Source organism: Leucoraja erinacea, chromosome 1 (assembly GCF_028641065.1).
Source record: "Leucoraja erinacea ecotype New England chromosome 1, Leri_hhj_1, whole genome shotgun sequence".
NCBI lineage: Eukaryota > Metazoa > Chordata > Chondrichthyes > Rajiformes > Rajidae > Leucoraja > Leucoraja erinaceus.
This window is the reverse complement of record NC_073377.1, coordinates 27,654,047-27,670,877: the sequence shown is the minus strand read 5'-3', so window position 1 is coordinate 27,670,877 and position 16,831 is coordinate 27,654,047. Positions and strand designations below refer to the sequence as shown.

The 16,831-nt window shown below is 42.0% G+C and overlaps 1 protein-coding gene across 4 annotated transcripts in view; it reads right to left on the bottom strand.

Moving 5' to 3' along the window:
• The window catches only part of rai14 (retinoic acid induced 14), a 201,415-nt gene that overhangs the window by 47,545 nt on the left and 137,039 nt on the right, over nt 1–16,831 (bottom strand). For all 4 annotated transcript variants that reach the window (XM_055631960.1, XM_055632031.1, XM_055632023.1 and 1 more), the window contains exon 5: nt 765–829. In XM_055631960.1, the coding sequence (XP_055487935.1) occupies nt 765–829 (65 nt within the window). The remainder of the gene's footprint in view (nt 1–764; nt 830–16,831) is intronic.

Here is a 16,831-nt window from a genome sequence, read left to right as displayed (position 1 = left end):
ATGTTGGATGTGAAGAAGAGCAGTTACTTTGAGTTTTGTGTACACCTGTCAAGTACAGACATGGCCACAGATTGCCGAAGGTAGCAGGTTAACACTTCCCTTGAGATGCTTCTTATCATTAGCCATGGCACAAAAGATATATTAACAAAACAGGGAAATTATGCTGGAACTATATGAAACACTCATTGGGAGACAACTAGAATGCAATGTTTAGTCTGGTCACCAAACTATAGAATTAGTGGGGCTACAGTGAAGAATTATGTGGATGCTGCTATGACTTGATAACTTTATCTGTGGATATTTGTTTGGCAAGACTGTATTAAAAACAATGTCCTGGTAAAACTCAGTAGGTTAGGTAGCATCTGTTGAAAGAGAGTTGGCGTTAATGTTTCAGGTCATTTCAATCACTTTGAGCTAGAACATGGTTTTCTTTAATTTAGTAGGGAAACTGAAGGAAGAATTAATTAGGTGTATAAAATTAAAGGCCTGGATTGGGCTAGTTAGGAAGGCAGAGAACTTCCTTAGCCAACAAGTTAGTAACCAGATACAAATTTAAAGTATTGGTAGATATTTTAGATAATAATGGTTGTGAAATTTGGGCTGCTTTATGAATACATTGCAAAAAGACCTGTTAACAATTTGTGTTCTAATACATTTACATCCCCATTGACCCATGTGTTTGGTAGTCTGCTTTCTAGAATGCAGGAAATTAGAACAATATGTTCAATAATAAATCATTGAGCATAAATATGAGCATCCAGTACCTGAAGCATCTTTCTCACACATTCTTGATGACTGTATTTTGAAGCAAGATGTAATGCATTGCAGCCTGAAATTCAAATAAGAGGAAAAGAGTTAACATTCTTGAACTTATGACTAAATTTGAAGCTGTACAATAGAAAAGTGGCAATTAAATGTTACTTCCTGAGTTTTCATATGCACAATTTGAAATTAGATTTATAGTCTAAAAGATTATTTTATAAGGGATAGGAAGCAATACATTAACTAAGAAAAATTATACTGCTAAGAAACTCAAGCTAAAAGATAAAAAAATGTTTTCTCTGATTTACCACCCAATAGCAAAATGATCAATAACAGAAGAAAAATATTCTGCCAAGATAACAAACAAATTAAATGGGAATTATTCAAGAGAGCGTTAGATATAGTTCTTAGGGCTAATGAAATATGGGGAAAAAGCAGGAACAGGGTACTGATTTTGGATGATCAGCCATGATCATGTGGAATGGCGGTGCTGGCTCAATGGGCCGAATGGCTTACTCCTGCACCTATTTTCTATGTTTCTATTACTATTGTGATTAAATAATGTTGCTGGTATAGCAATCTAGAAAAAATGGTAACCGTTGAAAATGTATGCGGAAAGACAAAATTAGATATACAGTATAAACAAGCTTATCAAAACTTCATCAAAATATTCAGCTTGTTGATGAAAGTAGAGATAAAATCATGTTTGTTTTACAAATATTCTCTTTTGGACAGCCAGCAAAATCAGGAAACACTCAAGCTCCTGAGACTGACCATTTAAATCTCTTAGCATCAGAATAAACAAGATGGTAAACTCTATCCCAGGAGTTTTGAACAGTAATCCACTGATCAATTTTCCCAACCTAACCAGAATAACAATGTATTTCCCCTCAGACATAACATTATGCAGAGTTTTTGAAATAATATTAAACCAGCCAGTGTTGGAATACCAAGATGTCAGATTTGACCCACATTGACTGCAAATTTCTCCAGGTGAATAAATTCATGATATCGATCACCTTGCTGGGCGCAAGCACTAAGTGAAACACTGATGGATTTTCTAAGGAAAAGCAAGTTATTTGATGGGGTGATTGTGAAGGTCAGACAAACAAGTTGTTCATCACACTATTGGTCATGATGATACGTTACACCGAAAGAAAAATGACACAATCATCCTGTAAGTATGGACTATACCATAACTGAATTACGATGAAATGCAAGGGTTTCAGAATATGGTTTTACATTCAAAGAGGAAACATTAAATTGAAACCTAAAAAAGGCTCACTGGTGGAATCAAACAATATTGATCAATAAAGAGCAATAACATTTTAATTTTACACAAATGCTGGGAACAGGTGAAATGTAGTGAATTATTAAAGTTATTAAGACAATAGACAATAGGTGCATGAGTAGGCCATTTGGCCCTTCGAGCCAGCATTGCCATTCAATGTGATCATGGCTGAACATCCATAATTAGTACCCCATTCCTGCCTTCTCTCCATATCCCCTAACTCCACTATCCCTAAGAGCTCTATCTAACTCTCTCTTGAAAGCATCCAGAGAACCATCCTCCACTGCCCTCTGAGGCAGAGAATTCCACATACTCACAAATCTGTTTTAAATGGCTTACCACTTATTCTTAAACTATAGCCCCTGGTTCTGGACTCTCCCAAAATTGGGAACATATTTCCTGCCTCCAGTGTTTACAAACCCTTAATAACCCTTTTTTTTTAAAAATATATTTTTATTTATTAGTACAGTAAATTACAGTAGTACAAGCCACATATATCTTATTACATTCATTGTACCCCTTCATTTTTTAAGCTTTAAAGAAAGATAGGAATAAAGAAAGTAAATAAAGTGAGAAAGAGTCGTGTTAGTGTGAAAGAGTGATCAAAAAGAAAAGCCCATTAAACAAAGAGTTAGGGAAAAAAGTTAATAGGCCATAGAAAAGAAAGAGGAGACATTTTGAAGAGTTAAGAAATTAATTAAATTGAAACCTAAAAAAGGCTCACTGGTGGAATCAAACAATATTGATCAATAAAGAGCAATAAAATTTTAATTTTACACAAACCGGAAGTGGCGGCGCTGGTGAACGGCTGCGGCTCGCCTGCAGTCCGTTTGTTTTTGCTTTTTTGTGTTGTTTTTTTCGTTTTGTCTGGCTGGGTTTTTGTTTTTTTGGGTTGTGTTTGTGTGTGTGGGGTGGTGGGGGGTTGAAACGGGGCTTGCTGTCTCTCCCTTCAGGGGAATGCAACATTTTTGTCGTGTCCCCCTTCTCTTCCTCCGTCTGCGCTGAGACCTAATGGCGGAGCTGGTGACCTCGAGGCTCTGGAGGCAGCCTGTCAGGACTCGCCCTGGGCTCGCTCCCGTGAGGGCGGTCCGGCTCGGGGCTGGAACGGTGCTCCCGTGAGGGGCTATGACGCTCCCGTGAGGGCGGCCTGGCGCAGGGCTGAGACGCTCCCGTCGGGGTGGCCCAGCCCGAGGGAAACGGCGCTCCCGTGGGGGCGGCCCAGCTCGAGGGTGGAACGGCGCTCCCGTGGGGGCGGCCCAGCCCGAGGGTGGAACGGTGCTCACATGAGGGCGACCCGGCTCGGGGCTGGAACGGTGCTCCAGTGGCTGAGACGACGTTCTGGCGGCAGTGACCTGAGTCCGGGGTTCGGCCGCGAACCAGTGGACGACGTCGTCAACAGCTGCGTCCGCTGGACTGGAGGGCGGCAGCTTCGACTACCCCGGGTCGTTTGAACCGGCCCGTTCGCGGAGCTCGGTGAGCCGCGGGACTGATTTTACCATCGCCCGGTGGGGTATCGCCTCAGCGCAGAGGGAGAAGAGGAGGGAAGAGACTGCAGCCCTAAGATTTTTGCCTCCATCACAGTGAGGAGGTGCTTGGTGGACTCACTGTGGTGGATGTTAATTTGTGTTTACTGTCTGTTCTGCTGTCTATTATTGTATTATTGTATGTATGACTGCAGGCACGAAATTTTGTTCAGACTGAAAGGTCTGAATGACAATAAAGGAAATTCAATTCAAATTCAATTCAAGAAAGAAAAAGAAACAAAAGCTCTATTATGAAAACCGCGCAAAAAGGGATATACAAACTTCGTATTTTTCCTCCCCCCTTACCAGATCCTGACACCATTTCTTTTTTGAAGTACTCTTGCACCTTATACTTGTAGTAAGTCGATAAATGCAGACCACGTCTTTTGGAAGTGGTCTGATTTGCCTGCAAGGTGGAGTCTCATATCTTCCAGGTGTAATGTTTCAAACATATTTGAAATCAACATATTTATTGTTGATATAGGAGCGTTTTTCCAGAATTTAAGTATAAGCTTTTTTCCCGTTATTAACCCATAATTAAATAGATTCTTTTGAAACACATTTAGTTCAGGGCTGCCTTCCATTGTTCCAAAGATAATCCATTCTGCTTTTGGTATCAGTTTTATTTTAAATACTTTTGTGAAGATTTCAAAAATGTCAGTCCAGAATTTTTGAATTTTTATACAAAAAACAAATGAGTGCACTATAGTAGCGTCTTGAGATTGGCATTTATAACAAATAGGTGAGACGTTAGGAAAAAGTTTACTTATTTTGGTTTTTGAATAGTATAATCTATATACGATTTTAAATTGAATTAGAGTGTGTCTTACGTTAATCGAGCATTTATGCACATATAGTAAATGTTTATCCCACCTATGTTTTAATAAGATATCCTCTCGTCCTTTTAAATTCCAGAGTATACAAGCCAAGCCGCTCCAATCTATCAACATATGACAGTCCTGCCATCCTGGGAATTAACCCTGTGAACCCATATTGCACTCCCTCAATAGCAAGAATGTCCTTCCTCAAGTTTGGAGACCAAAACTGCACACAATACTCCAGGTGTGGTCTCAATAGAGCCCTGTATAACTGCAGGAGGACCTCTTTGCTCCTATACTCAACTCCTCGTGTCATGAAGGAGTGTTATGAACGACAAAGAAAGCTCCTCGTGTTGTGAAGGACAAAGAAAGCTATACGGATGAAGTCATAAGATATACAAAAGGGAAGGTTGGACACAGGTGGGATGGCAGTGATGATGATTCCTTATTTATTGATGTTGAAGAGGAAGACAAGAATCCAGTGGATTAAGGAGCATCACAGGCACAAAACACAAAAACAAATTCTACATATTTGATACTTAAATTTTTTGTTGTGGCTTCAGATTTCAGTTTGTGAGGTCATAGTGTGTATACACAAGTCTACTCCTGCATGCTGCCTGCAAAATGGCACCTCTCTTCTGTGGCATCTTTAAATTCACACAAAGTAGTAAAAGAAAAAAAATAGAAAATTGCAAATGTTAACGGAATAAACAGAGAGCTGGAACAATGGTCATTTTTGTTATAAGATAGTACAGCACAGGAACAGGCTCTTTGGCCCACATAATCTATGCCAAACATCTTAATCTAATCCCTTCTGCCTGCATGAGATCCATATCCCTCCATTCCCTGCATATCCGTGCCTATCCAAAAGCCTCATAGATGCCAGTATTGTTCGTAAATTAATAACTTATAAGAGCAGAATTTGACCATTCTTCCCATTGTGTTAACTCCGCCTTTCATTCGTGGCTGATGTATCTGTCCCTCTCAACCCCATTCTCCTGCCTATTTTCCATAACTCTTGACACCCTTACTAATCAAGTATCTGTCAATCTCCACCTTAAAAATACCTAATGGCTTGGTTTTTACAGCAGTCTTGTGGCAATGAATTCTACAGATTCACCACCCTTTGACTAAATACATTCCTCCCCATCTCCTTTAGAAAGGTACATATTTTTATTCTGAACTTATGTCCTCTGGACCTAGACTCTCCCACCTATCATTGTATCATCGGCAAAGTTGGCGATTAGCCTTCAATTCCTTCATCCAAATCATTGATATACAATGTAAAGAGTAGCGGCTCCAGCATCCCCTGCGGAACTCCACTGGTCACTGGCAGCCGACCATGAAAAGCCTCCTTTCTCACCACTCTTTCTCACCACAGCAGATCGAGGAACAGCTTCTTTCCGGCGGCTGTCACTCTACTCAACAACGTACCTCGGTGACTGCCAATCACCATTCCCCCCCCCGGACACTTATTATTATTTATTCAAATCGTTTGCTATGTCGCTCTTCCAGGGAGATGCTAAATGCATTTCGTTGTCTCTGTACTGTACACTGACAATGACAATTAAAATTGAATCTGATCTGAATCTGAATCTCTTTGCCTTCTTCTAACCATTCTATCATCTTCCCTCTAAAACAACAGGCTCTCATCTTCTTTAGTATCCTCACATGCGGCACCTTATCAATTGCCTTCTTAAAATCCAGGTAAACAACATCCACTGACTATCCTTTGTCTATCTTGCAATTTACTTCATCAAAGAATTCCAACAGGCTCATCAGGCAAGATCTCCCCTTCTCAAAACCATGCAGCCTTTGGCATATTTGATCATGTATTCCTAAGTAAACATAAAAACGTAGAAAAATAGGAGCAAGAGTAGGCGATTCGGCCTTTCGAACCAGCATCACCATACAATATGATCATAGCTGATCATCTAAAATCAGTACCCTTTCCTGCTTTTACTCATATCCCTTGATTCCTTTAGCTCTAAGAGCTAAATTAAATCTATCTCTCTTGAAAACATCTAGTGAATTGGCCTCCATTGCCTTCTGTGGCAGAGAATTCCAGATTCACAACTCTGGGTGAAAACGTTTTTCCTCATCTCAGTCCTAAATGGCCTACCCCTTATTCTTAAACTGTCACCACTGGTTCTGGACTCCCCCAACATAGGGACCATTTTTTCCTGCATCTAGCCTGTCCAGTCCTTTCAGAATTTTATATGTTTCTATAATATCTCCTCTCACCTTCTAAATTCCAGTGAATACAAGCCCAGTCGACCCATTCTTTCATCAGATGTCAGTCCTGCCATCCCAGGAATTAACCTGGTGAACCTACGATGCACTCCCTTAATAGCAATAATGTTTTTCGTCAAATTAGGAGACCAAAGTTGCACACAATACTCCAGGTGCGGTCTCACGGGGGCCCCGTACAACTGCAGTAGGACTTTCTTGCTCCTAAACTCAAATCAATAGACAATAGACAATAGGTGCAGGAGTAGGCCATTTGGCCCTTCTAACCAGCACCACCATTCAATGTGATCATCCCCAATCAGTACCCCGTTCCTGCCTTCTCCCCATATCCCCTGACTCTGCTATTTTTAAGAGCCCTATCTAGCTCTCTCTTGAAGGCATCCAGAGAACCAGCCTCCACCGCCCTCTGAGGCAGATAATTCCACAGACTCCTCGCCATTTCCAAATCCCCTCGCAATGAAGGCCAACATGCCATTACTTTCTTCACTGCTTGCTGTACCTGCATGCTTATTTTCAGTGACTGATGTACAAGCACACCCAGGTCTCGTTCCACCTCCCCTTTTCCTAATATGACACCATTCAGATAATAATCTGCCTTCCTCTTCTTGCCACCAAAGTGGATAACCTCACATTTATCCACATTATACTGCATCTGCCCACTCACCCAACCTATCCAAGTTACCCTACAGCTTCATAGCATCCACCTCGCACCTCACAGTGCCACCCAGCTTTGTGCCATCCGCAAACTTGGAGATATCACATTTAATTCCCTTGTCTAAATCGTTAATATATATTGTAAATAACTGGGGTCCCAGCACCAAGCCTTGCTGCACCCCACTAGTCACTGGGTGCCATTCTGAAAATGATCCATTAATTCCTACTCTTTGCTAACCAGTTCTCTATCCATGTCAATACCCTACCCCCAATACCATGTGCTCTAATTTTGTCAAAGGATTTTTGAAAGCCCTGATACACCACATCTACTGGCTGTCCCTTATCCATTCTACTTGTTACACCTTCAAAAAATTCCAGATGAGTCAAGCATGATTTCTCCTTCATAATTCCTTGCTGACTTTCACCGATCCTGTCACTGCTTTCCAAATGCACTGCTATAACATCTTTAATAATCGACACCCCACTACCGATGTAAGGTTAACTGGTCTATAGTTCCCCATTTTCTCTCTCCCACCTTTCGAGAGAACATTGGAAAATGATCACCAATGCATCCCTTGTGTCTGCACCCTATTGTAGTTTACACCCCAGCGGTATGAACATTGACTTCTCAAATTCCAGGCAGTCCTTGCTTTCTCCCTCCTTCCCCTCCCCTTCCCAGCTCTCCCACAGCCTACTATTTCTGCTTCTTCCTTTCTTCTTCCCGCGCCTCCCTCCCTCCCATCAGTCTGAAGAAAGGTCTGACTGAAAACGTCATCTATTCCTTTGCTCCATAGATGCTGCCTCACCCGCGGAGTTTTTCCAGCATTTTTGTCTACCTTCGATTTTTCCAGTATCTGCAGTTCTTTCTTAACCAATCCGTCCATGATTTCTTGGGCCACCTCCTTGAATACTCTGGGATGCAGACCATCAGGCCCTGGGGATTTACCTCCCTTCAGTCCCAACAGCTTACCTAACACTATTTCCTGACTAATGTGTTTTCCCTTCAGTTCCTCCCTCCCACTAGATCCTCGGTTCCCTCTGGGAGATTGGTTCTTTTTTCACAAAGGAAGACACAAAGTATGTGTTTAAGTTCTGTCATTTCCTTATTTCCCATTGTAAATTCACCTGTCTCTGACTGTAAGGGATCTACATTTGTCTTCACTAATCTTTTCCTTTTTAAAGAAGCTTTTACAGTATGTTTTTATATCACCCGCAAGCGTTTTTTCATGCTCTTTTCCCCCCCCTTAATTAACCCCTTTGTCAGGATGCCAATGGCGATCTAAAGTCATGCCGGTCAACCTAAATGCCATGCCATTTTGCTCGGCTTGGAAAGCACCCGGGACTGCTATTGTTTAATTCTGAGCAGGTCCCCCTCTCTATCTCTCTCTCTGTCACTATCCGTGTCCGGGCCGCCAGGTCTCCGCTCTCCGCCGCTCCTCATCTGCCAGCACGGCCGGCGGCCTTGCTCATGCACACTTCTACGGCCTGCACATTCTCACCTTGCACATGCACACAACCACAGCCAACACATCATTGGCCGCCCTGCACATGCGCACTGCCACGGCAACTGGTCAGCGCCGTGCACTTTCTCCCTCCCTTTGCATTGGGGGAGATCTGGCCGCCATTGCTGTCTGGTTGCCGTCTCGCTGCGACCGCTGAAAACCAACGCAGAATCACTCCCTGGAGTAACTCTTGCTTCTTGGTTCCCTGGTCCTCCAAAAATATTTCAAATGGAATTTAAACAGGAGTGGACCCACCACCACCAAACTCCAAACTCTGAACAATAACAGCCTATTGCACTTTATCTGTTTATTTATTGTGTATATATATGGTCCATGGTATATAAACACACTGACCTTTTATCTCCTGTTCTGTATTATGTTTACATATTCTGCAGCAAGCAAAAATTTCATTATCCTATCTGGGACACATGACAATAAAACTCTCTTGACTTGGACAAAAAAGGGTTCTTGGGGAAAAAAGAGCTACCTTAAATTTAGTTGCATCTGGTTGGGTAAATATGGTAGGGTGAAGACTATTCCATGCTTTAATTGTGCGGGGGAACTCCATGGAGCAGCCAGCATCTCTGGATAGAAGAAATTGGGTGACGTTTCGGGTAGAGACCCTTCTTTAGATTTTCTCTGGTGTTTGTTTTTAGTTTAATTTAAAGATACAGCGTGGAAACATGCCCTTCGGCCCAGCGAGTCCACGCTGACCACCGATCACCCGTACAACTAGTTCTAGTTCTATTCCACACATTAGCGACGTAAGTCAAGAGTCAAGAGTGTTTTATTCTCTCACATCCCAGTTAGAACAATGAAATCCTTACTTGCAGCAGCACAACAGAATATGTTAAACATAGTACTCTGTAAACAATGTTATAAACGAGAAAACAAAACAGTATATGTGTGTATAATACAAACACGCACGCACACACACACACACACACACACACATTCCCTCCTGGGATTAATAAAGTTCTATCGTATAGTATTGTGTGTTTAGGAAGGAACTTCAGATGCTGGTTTAAACTGAAGATAGACATCAAAAGCTCGAGTAACTCAACAGGTCAGACAGAATCTCTGGACAAAAGGAAAATATTACATTTTGGGTTGGGTCTGAAAAAGGTTCCTGCACACGTTTGGAATGTGGAAGGAAACACGAGCACCCGGAGAAAACCCATGCAATCAAAGGGAAAAGGAGCAAAGTCCATACAGACAGCACCCATATTCAGGATCAATTCCGGGTGTCTGGCAATTTTAGGCAGCAACTTTATGGCCAATGTACTGCCCCATAGTCTTGAACTGAATTAAAACATACAATAGCTGTAAAGAGGGACGTAGCGTGACTTAGAGATTTAAGACTAAAAATGGATAGTTTCCTTTTTTTTAGTAACTAAAGTTGTCAACGTATAATTTTTTGTGTTGGAAAATAAAATATAGTGGCACAGCTGGTGGACTTGCTGCCTCACACGCCAGAGATCTGTGTTCGACCCTTTTCTCGGGCACTGTCTGTATTGAATTTGCACATTCTCCCTGCAGGGATGTGGGTTTCCTCCCACATCCCAAAGACGCATTGGCTTTGTAGGTTAACTTATCTCAGTAAAATTGCCCCTGATGTGTAGGGAGTGGGTGAGGAAAGTGGGATAACAGAACTTGTGTGAATGGGCAGACAAAAATGCTGGAGAAACTCAGCAGTTGAGGCAGCATCTATGGAGCATAGGAAATAGGTGACGTTTCGGGTCGAGACCCTTCTTCAGACTGATGTGAAGGTGGGATGGAGAGAAAGGAAGAGGTGGAGGCAGTGGGCTGAGGGAGAGCTGGGATGCAGAAGAGAAAGCAGGGACTACCTGAAATTGGAGAAGCCAATGTTCATACCGTTGGGGTGTAAACAACCCAAGCGAAATATGAGGTGCTGTTCCTCCAATTTGCGGTGGGCCTCACTCTGGCCATGGAGGAGGCGCAGGGCAGGAAGGTCGGATTCGGAATGGGAGGGGGAGTTGAAGTGCTGAGCCACCGGGAGATCAGGTTGGTTATTGCAAACCGAGCGGAGGTGTTGGGCGAAGCAATCGCCAAGCCTGCACTTGGTCTCACCGGGGCTGATCATACGCTGAATAATCCAACCAGATTTTTGTTTGGAAGTGGAAAGAAATAATAGAAATTGCATTCATTGCAACGTATAAAAAGAGATGAGATACTGTATTGTAATTTTGCTGCATGTCATTGTGGTATATATCATGTCTTGACTGGTGAATATGTTTAGTTTGTAACTTTATTTGGAGAAATAATATGTGAATGCTTCATTGAGCATAATTCCAACTGGTAACTACGCACTTCACCCACGCACATTATCGCACGTGTCATGCAAGCCGTCTTAAATTACCACCTAAACGGTCACTTGGCAACCTAAAAAGCTGCTGAGGTTGCCCGGCTCGCATCAGAGAAAAAAAGTTAAGTGAGAGCCCTGTTTGTCCTCCTCTGTTGAGTTCTAAATTTCTCCCAGTCCTCCGGTTTGTTCCTTCCTCTGGCCAAATTATATGCGTTTTCCTTAGATTTATCACTATCCATAATTTCTCTCGTTAGCCACTGTTGAGCCACCTTTCCCATTTAATATTTTCGCCAGACATGGATGAACAATTTTGGAAGTTCATCCATGCGGTCCTTAAATCTTTGCCATTGCATCTCCACCACCAACCCTTTACGTAATCTTTTAATTGAGTTGATCTTTACTTTTCAACATTTCCGTACCTACTCGTAATTCTTGGCTCCATTACATTTTGCTATCGATAATCGGAACCTGAATACAATCATTTATCAATTCTACATGTAAACTAACAAAACAATAGACAATAGGTGCAGGAGTAGGCCATTCGGCCCTTCGAGCCAGCACCGCCATTAAATGTGATCATGGCTGATCATCCCTAATCAGCGTCCCGTCCCTGCCTTCTCCCCATATCCCCTGACTCCACTATCTTTAAGAGCCCTATCTAGCACTCTCTTGAAAGTATCCAGAGAACCGGCCTCCACCGCCCTCTGAGGCAGAGAATTCTACAGACTCACACACTCTCTGTGAGAAAAAGTGTTTCCTCGTCTCCGTTCTAAACGGCTTACTCCTTATTCTTAAACTGTGCCCCCTGGTTCTGGACTCCCCCAACATCGGGAACATGTTTCCTGCCTCTAGTGTGTCCAAACCCTTAACAATCTTATATGTTTCAATAAGATAGCCTCTCATCCTTCTAAACTCCAGAGTGTACAAGCCCAGCCGCTCCATTCTCTCAGCATATGACAGTCCCGCCATCCCGGGAATTAACCTTGAAAACCTACGTTGCACTCCCTCAATAGCAAGAATCATATCCTCCTTTTGAAGAATCAATAAGCCAAAGCAGTGGTCGCTACAGTTTTTGTGCCATGCTGCAGGGAGAACAAAAAATCCACTGTTTTCACTGACCACCAGTTAGTTTTTGTAAGGATTCCTTAAAAAGACGGTGGAAGCACATTTGCCCATTGAAGAAGAATACATAGCAAAGCTATCGGGAAGGAATTACAGAACAACATTTACCAGACTGCTTCTGTAGAGAACTGATATAGTGAAAAGTATGGATAGAGTAGATGTGGAGAGGATGTTTCCACTAGTGGGAGAGACTGGGACTAGAGGTCAGCCTCAGAATTAAAGGACGTTCTTTCAGGAAGGTGATAGAAACATAGAAAATAGGTGCAGGAGGAGGCCATTCGTCCCTTCGAGCCAGCACCGCCATTCTTTGTGATCATGGCTGATCGTCCCCTATAAATAACCCGTGCCTGCCTTCCCCCAATATCTCTTGATTCCACTAGCCCCCAGAGCTCTATCTAACTTTCTCTTAAATCCATCCAATGATTTGGCCTCCATTGCCCTCTGTGGCAAGGAATTCTACAAATTCACAACTCTCTAGATGAAAAAGTTTTTTCTCACCTCAGTCTTAAATGGCCTCCCCTTTATTGCAAGACTGTGGCCCCTGGTTCTGGACTCGCCCAACATTGGGGACATTTTTCCTGCATCAGCTGGTATAATCCTTTTATAATTTTATATGTTTCTATAAGATCCCTCTCATCCGCGTGACAACCGCCACACACCGCGAAAGCCTGCGTGCCACGGGACCGACTGTAATGCCCAGGTCGGCTCCCTTGCCCCAGGTCTGGCTGTGACACCCAGGTCAGCTGTGTGTCTCGCGAATGGCTGCAGTTCCCAGGTCGGCTCATTTGGGTACGCTTGAGTTCGGGTTACAGGCCGGATCCGGGCCATAGGTTGCCGACCCCTGCGTTAGGCCTCATTGTGTTTCCCCCATGTTTTAAAAGCGATTTGGCCCAAGTCTGTCTTTCTTGCCTAACAATCTAGCCTTCGGCCTCTAAGACGCAGGGTAAATAAATCTGGATTTAGTGTTGTGTAATGAACCAGATTTGATAAGGGAACTCAAGGTAAAGGAACCATTAGGAGGTAGTGACCATAATATGATAAATTTCAATCTGCAATTTGAGAGGGAGAAGGTAAAATCAAAAGCGCCTGTATTGCAGTTGAACAAAGGGAACTGGGTTGGCATGAGGGAGGAACTGGCCAAAGTTGACTGGAAACGGACCCTAGCAGGGATGACGGTGGAACAGCAATGGCCGGAATTTCTGGGAATAACCCAGAAGATGCAGGATCATTTCATTCCAAAGAGGAGGAAAGGATTTAAGGGGAGTAAGTAGCAACCGTGGCTGACAAAGGAAGTCAAGGACAGTATAAAAATAAAAGAGAAGATGTATAACAAATCAAAGATGGGTGGGATGCCAGAGGATTTGGTAACATTTAAAGAACACCAGAAAGTAACTAAAAAGGCAATACGGGGAGAAAAGATGAGGTACGAAGGTAAGCTGGCCAAGAATATAAAGGAGGATAGTAAAAGCTTCATTTAGGTGTGTGAAAAGGAAAAGATTAGTTAAGACAAATGTGGGTCACTTGAAGACAGAACCAGGTGAATTTATTATGGGGATCGAGGAAACGGCAGACGAGTTGAACAGGTACTTTGGTTCTGTCTTCACTAAAGAAGACACAAACAATCTCCCAGATGTCCTAGGGGACAGAGGATCTAGGGTGACGGAGGAGCTGAAGGAAATTCACAAATTAGGAAATGGTGTTGGGTAGACTGATGGGACTGAAAGCTGATAAATCCCCATGGCCTCATGATCAGCATCCCAGGTACACAAGGTGGCTCTAGAAATCATGGATGCATTGGTGATCATTTTCCAATGTTCTATAGATTCTAGATCAATTCCTGTGGATTGGAGGGCAGCTAATGTTATCCCACTTTTTAAGAAAGGAGGGAGAGAGAAAGGAGGGAAATATAGGCCAGTTAGCCTGACATCGGTGATGGGGAAGTTGCTGGAGTCTATTATTAAAGATGTAATAGTGGCACATTTGGATAGCAGTAGCAGAATCGGTCCAAATCAGCATGGATTTACGAAGGGGAAATCTTGCTTGACCAATCTTCTGGAATTTTTTGAGGATGTAACACATATAATGGATAAGGGAGAGCCAGTGGATGTAGTGTATCTGGACGTTCAGAAAGCCTTTGATAAGGTCCCACACAGGAGATTAGTGGGCAAAATTAGAGCACATAGCATTGGGGTAGGGTATTGACATTGATAGAAAATTGATTGACAGACAGGAAACAAAGAGTAGGAATTAATGGATCCCTTTCAGAATGGCAGGCAGTGACTAGTGGGGTGCCGCAAGACACAGTGCTGGGATATCAACTATTTACAATATATATTAATGATTTCGATGAAGGAATTAAAAGTAACATTAGCAAATTTGCAATGACACAAAGCTGGGTGGCAGTGTGAACAGTGAAGAGGATGTTATGAGGATGCAGGGTCATGGATAGATTGGGTGAGTGGGTGTGTTTACTGCTTCACTTCCTGAAGCCAATCACAATCTCCTTTGTCTTGCTGAGATTAAAGGAAAGCTTGGTGTCTTGGCACTGGGTTAAAAGGTTCCCAATCTCCTTTCTGTACTCCGTCTCGTCATTATTTGATATCGTCTGCAAACTTGTGAATTGAGTTGGATTGTTATGAAGCCTTTTGATAAGAAATAAATTGTTTCCATAGCTATGAAGGTTGGTCATCAGAAGAGAGGATTATTCAAAAAGTTGCTGGTCAAGTTGTTCTGATCTCAAATATCTCATGGGCCATTCTTTGGAAAGTGAACCAAATGTCACACGTGTTAACAAATGGCATCACATAAAGTAATACATTAATATTGTAAGAGATTAATCTTATTCATTGCTATTTTCCTACCTACAGAACTATAATGTATATCTGCTAAAGATGAACATTCTAGCTTATTAAAAATCACAAGTGTTTGTAAGATAAAACTGAGTTATGAATAAAATGCTACCAAGTGAACTCACACACATGACCAGTCATATTTGACCTCGAACCCTAAACAAACATTGTCAGCATAACATAAATATTTTATACTTGATAAACTTTGAAAAAAAAGAATCATATATATATATACAGTACAAAACAATATACCTGGTAATGCTTTCAGAATTAGAAGAGATGTATTCCACAATTTTTCATCTTTCTGGTCACACACGAGACTAAGAATGGGCCACATGTGAAAGAGTGGTGTACAGAAGTTGGGAATTAAAAATGAATTGATTTATACATTTGTGGTTGGAAAACCAATGAACATCTTTAGGGAATGAGGAAGGAAGTGGATCACTTATTCAAGTAGAAAATTAGGGAGAATAGCTGCTTTAATAACCATATAACAATTACAGCAAGGAAACAGGCCATCTCGGCCCTACAAGTCCGTGCCGAACAACTTTTTTTCCCTTAGTCCCACCTGCCTGCACTCATACCATAATCCTCCATTCCCTTCTCATCCATATGCCTATCCAATTTATTTTTAAATGATACCAACGAACCTGCCTCCACCACTTCCTCTGGAAGCTCATTCCACACCGCTACCACTCTCTGAGTAAAGAAGTTCCCCCTCATGTTACCCCTAAACTTCTGTCCCTTAATTCTGAAGTCATGTCCTCTTGTTTAAATCTTCCCTATTCTCAAAGGGAAAAGCTGATCCACATCAACTCTGTCTATCCCTCTCATCATTTTAAAGACCTCTATCAAGTCCCCCCTTAACCTTCTGCGCTCCAGAGAATAAAGACCTAACTTATTCAACCTATCTCTGTAACTTAGTTGTTGAAACTCAGGCAACATTCTAGTAAATCTCCTCAGTACTCTATCTATTTTGTTGACATCCTTCTTATAATTGGGCGACAAAAATTGTACACCATACTCCAGAATTGGTCTCACCAATGCCTTGTACAAATTTAACATTACATCCCAGCTTCTATACTCAACATACCAGCTTCTATACTCTATGCTGCATAGGTCAATAATTCTAACCCTTCTGATATGTTTGGTGGAGGTTAAATCAAATTTTAAGCCTTATATTTTAAATAGTAATCATAATCAATAATAAGAAATAGAAGCAGAACTAGGTCATTTGGCTCTCTGTGCCTCTTCTGTTTTTTCATAAGATTATGACTGACTTATTGTTAACATCAGGGCCACATTTCCATAGTAACCCCATATCCATTGACTCTTTTGATGTGCAAATGTCTTCTGAGCCTCTAGGGGAATGAATTCCAGAGATTAATAATACTCTGGGCAAAGAATGTTTTTTTTCATCTCGCGGTTTAATGATTGATCCTATGTTGAAATTATGAGCATTGGTTACTGATGCCACAGCTAGTAGACACACAAATGCTGCATCTATCTCATTAATTCCCAGCGGAATTTTGTACATTTGTGTATAAAATTGCATTCTTCCAAACTTGAGGATATATGTCATCTTAAGCTCATCTCAAATGACTAATCAATCATTCAAGGGATCAATCTGGTCAATCTTTACTGCACACCTACCATTGCAAGTATCCTTCATTGGGTGAGCAGATCAGACCAGTGAACAATACTCCAGATGCAAACTTATCACAGCACTATAGA